We start from the raw sequence: 2,063 nt of genomic DNA on the forward strand, positions 1-2,063 counted from the left end.
ATGGTGGAGCCTAAAGTAAGGCTTAGTAATAAAAATAGATACCATAGGAACACTCAAACTCAACCATTATCAGTTCAGAAAATTGTATAAATTTCTTTTTATCATAAGTATTCGCTAGGAATTCGTAGCTTTTATCTAGTTCACAAAATTCTTATATCCATGGATTTTCTGAATTTTGTCAAAAGTTTTTTGGTCTATATAGCTATCTTCACTTTCTCGGTTCAAGTCACACTAGGTAAATACAATATATTTTGTAGTAAATACAATATATTTTGTAGAGGTTTAATTTTCATATAAACACCATCGTTTATGATATGAATAGTAAATAAAGTATGAAAATTTGTATGTAGGAAGCATTGCATGTGAGAATTTGAACAAGGACTCATGTGCATTTGCCGTATCATCAAGTGGAAAGCGATGTGTGCTTGAGAAGAATGTCCGAAGGAGCGGGGAGGAGGTGTTTGTTTGCAGTACCTCACAAATAGATACTAATAAGTTAGCAAGTTGGATAGAAACTGATGAATGCCTAGATGCATGTGGGCTTGACCGTAACATCCTAGGGATCTCCTCCGACTCCCTTCTTGAATCTTGGTTCATGCAAAAACTTTGCTCAACTCAATGTTACAATGGTTGTCCGAATATTGTTGATCTATACTTCAATCTTGCTGCCGGTGAAGGTAACACTCTCTTTATTGGTTTTTCAGTTAAGTGTTATAAAAAATGTTGTCTACATAAATTATGTTTAAAAATATTTGAGGAAATCATGACATAATTGGGAAATAAACAAAAAAAAAAAAAAAATGATCGGAAATTAAGACTTGACGAGCAAAGTCTTGGTTTCAAGACTTTCTCATTATAGTAGGTCGGTGTTTCTACATTCAACAAAAAACAATAACACTCAAATATAGTTTAAGAAAAGTTCTAGCACCATTACTATTGACAATATTCGATCAAATTTGTATTTATGTTTATTATATGTAAAGGTGTATATTTACCAAGCTTATGTCAAGCACAAGGAGATAGCAAGAGAAGACGGATGAGCGAGATAAGGAGTGCGGGTTATGTTGGCGCACCTGGACCCATGGTGCCCGTGAAATTTATGGTTGATAGTTCCCCGACAATAGCCCCGTCCCATGTTGCCCCTCTTATTTGAGCTCAATACTATAATAGAATGATCCTCGTTTTTAGATGTATGAGATCTATGTAATATCTGGTTATCTTCGAATAAGGATTGATCATCCAAGAATAAAGATTTGCAATTTCATCATGTATACATAACATCAAAAATTAATGATGTTATAAGTTTATTTATGTCATTTCTTGTTTGATAAGTAACATGTACGGAGGGCCGGCCCTAGGGGGTGAGGCAAGCTGGGCGATCGCCCCGGGCCTCGGCAAAGGTCGGGCCCCTCTGAATATCAATTAGTATATAAAGTTTTTAGATGATATAAAATATATTATGCCTTAAAAAGATCGAAGGCTCCTGTAGTTGGTATGGTAGAAGCGTAGTGGTGTTTGTATTAGGCGTCCGGAGATCGAGCCTTGCATCTACCAACTAGCATGTAAATTTTTTTTTCTTTTTTTGCTGTATTTTTTTTTCTAATAAAGCTAAGGCCCAACAAGTACACCATATTGTTTTTTTTAATATTTTACTCATAACACTAAAGGGCCCAACAACTATCAGTGATTTTTTTTGCTCGTATTTGTGGTTTGATGCGTTCTCCCAAACTTTTTCTCTGTTTTTAATTATTTTGAAGTCTAATACCCTGGAGCATAAAAGAGAAGACGAGGAGACACATATCCCATGCCAACAATCTTCAAGTGATTTCTGAAATCGACATTTCAACTCCTTCCAAGTATGGTCAGGTCGTTTTTAATGTAATCATACCTATTAATTTCGATTGTTCAAATCAGAAATCGATTTTTGTATTTTGATTTCTGAAGTTCGATTGTCCGATCTTTCTTTACATTAAATTAATGATCGTTTTACTTTAAGGTGGTGTTTGTTTTTTATCCGCAGATCTTCCTGGCCTCTTCTGTCTGCACAGCGCAGACCACGCGCA

The 2,063-nt window shown here is 35.2% G+C and overlaps 1 protein-coding gene across 1 annotated transcript; it reads left to right on the forward strand.

The window, feature by feature from the left end:
• LOC145157189 (uncharacterized) lies at positions 1-1,622 on the forward strand. Its single transcript, XM_079076274.1, has 3 exons — positions 1-235; positions 351-677; positions 984-1,622. The coding sequence occupies exons 1-3, from the start codon at positions 160-162 to the stop codon at positions 1,151-1,153; spliced, it is 573 nt and encodes a 190-aa protein (XP_078932400.1). The 5' UTR covers positions 1-159; the 3' UTR covers positions 1,154-1,622.
• The last annotated feature ends 441 nt before the right edge of the window (positions 1,623-2,063 follow it).

Source organism: Lactuca virosa, chromosome 2 (assembly GCF_052849685.1).
Source record: "Lactuca virosa cultivar CGN04683 chromosome 2, Lactuca_virosa_CGN04683_v6, whole genome shotgun sequence".
Classification (NCBI taxonomy): Eukaryota; Viridiplantae; Streptophyta; class Magnoliopsida; order Asterales; family Asteraceae; genus Lactuca; species Lactuca virosa.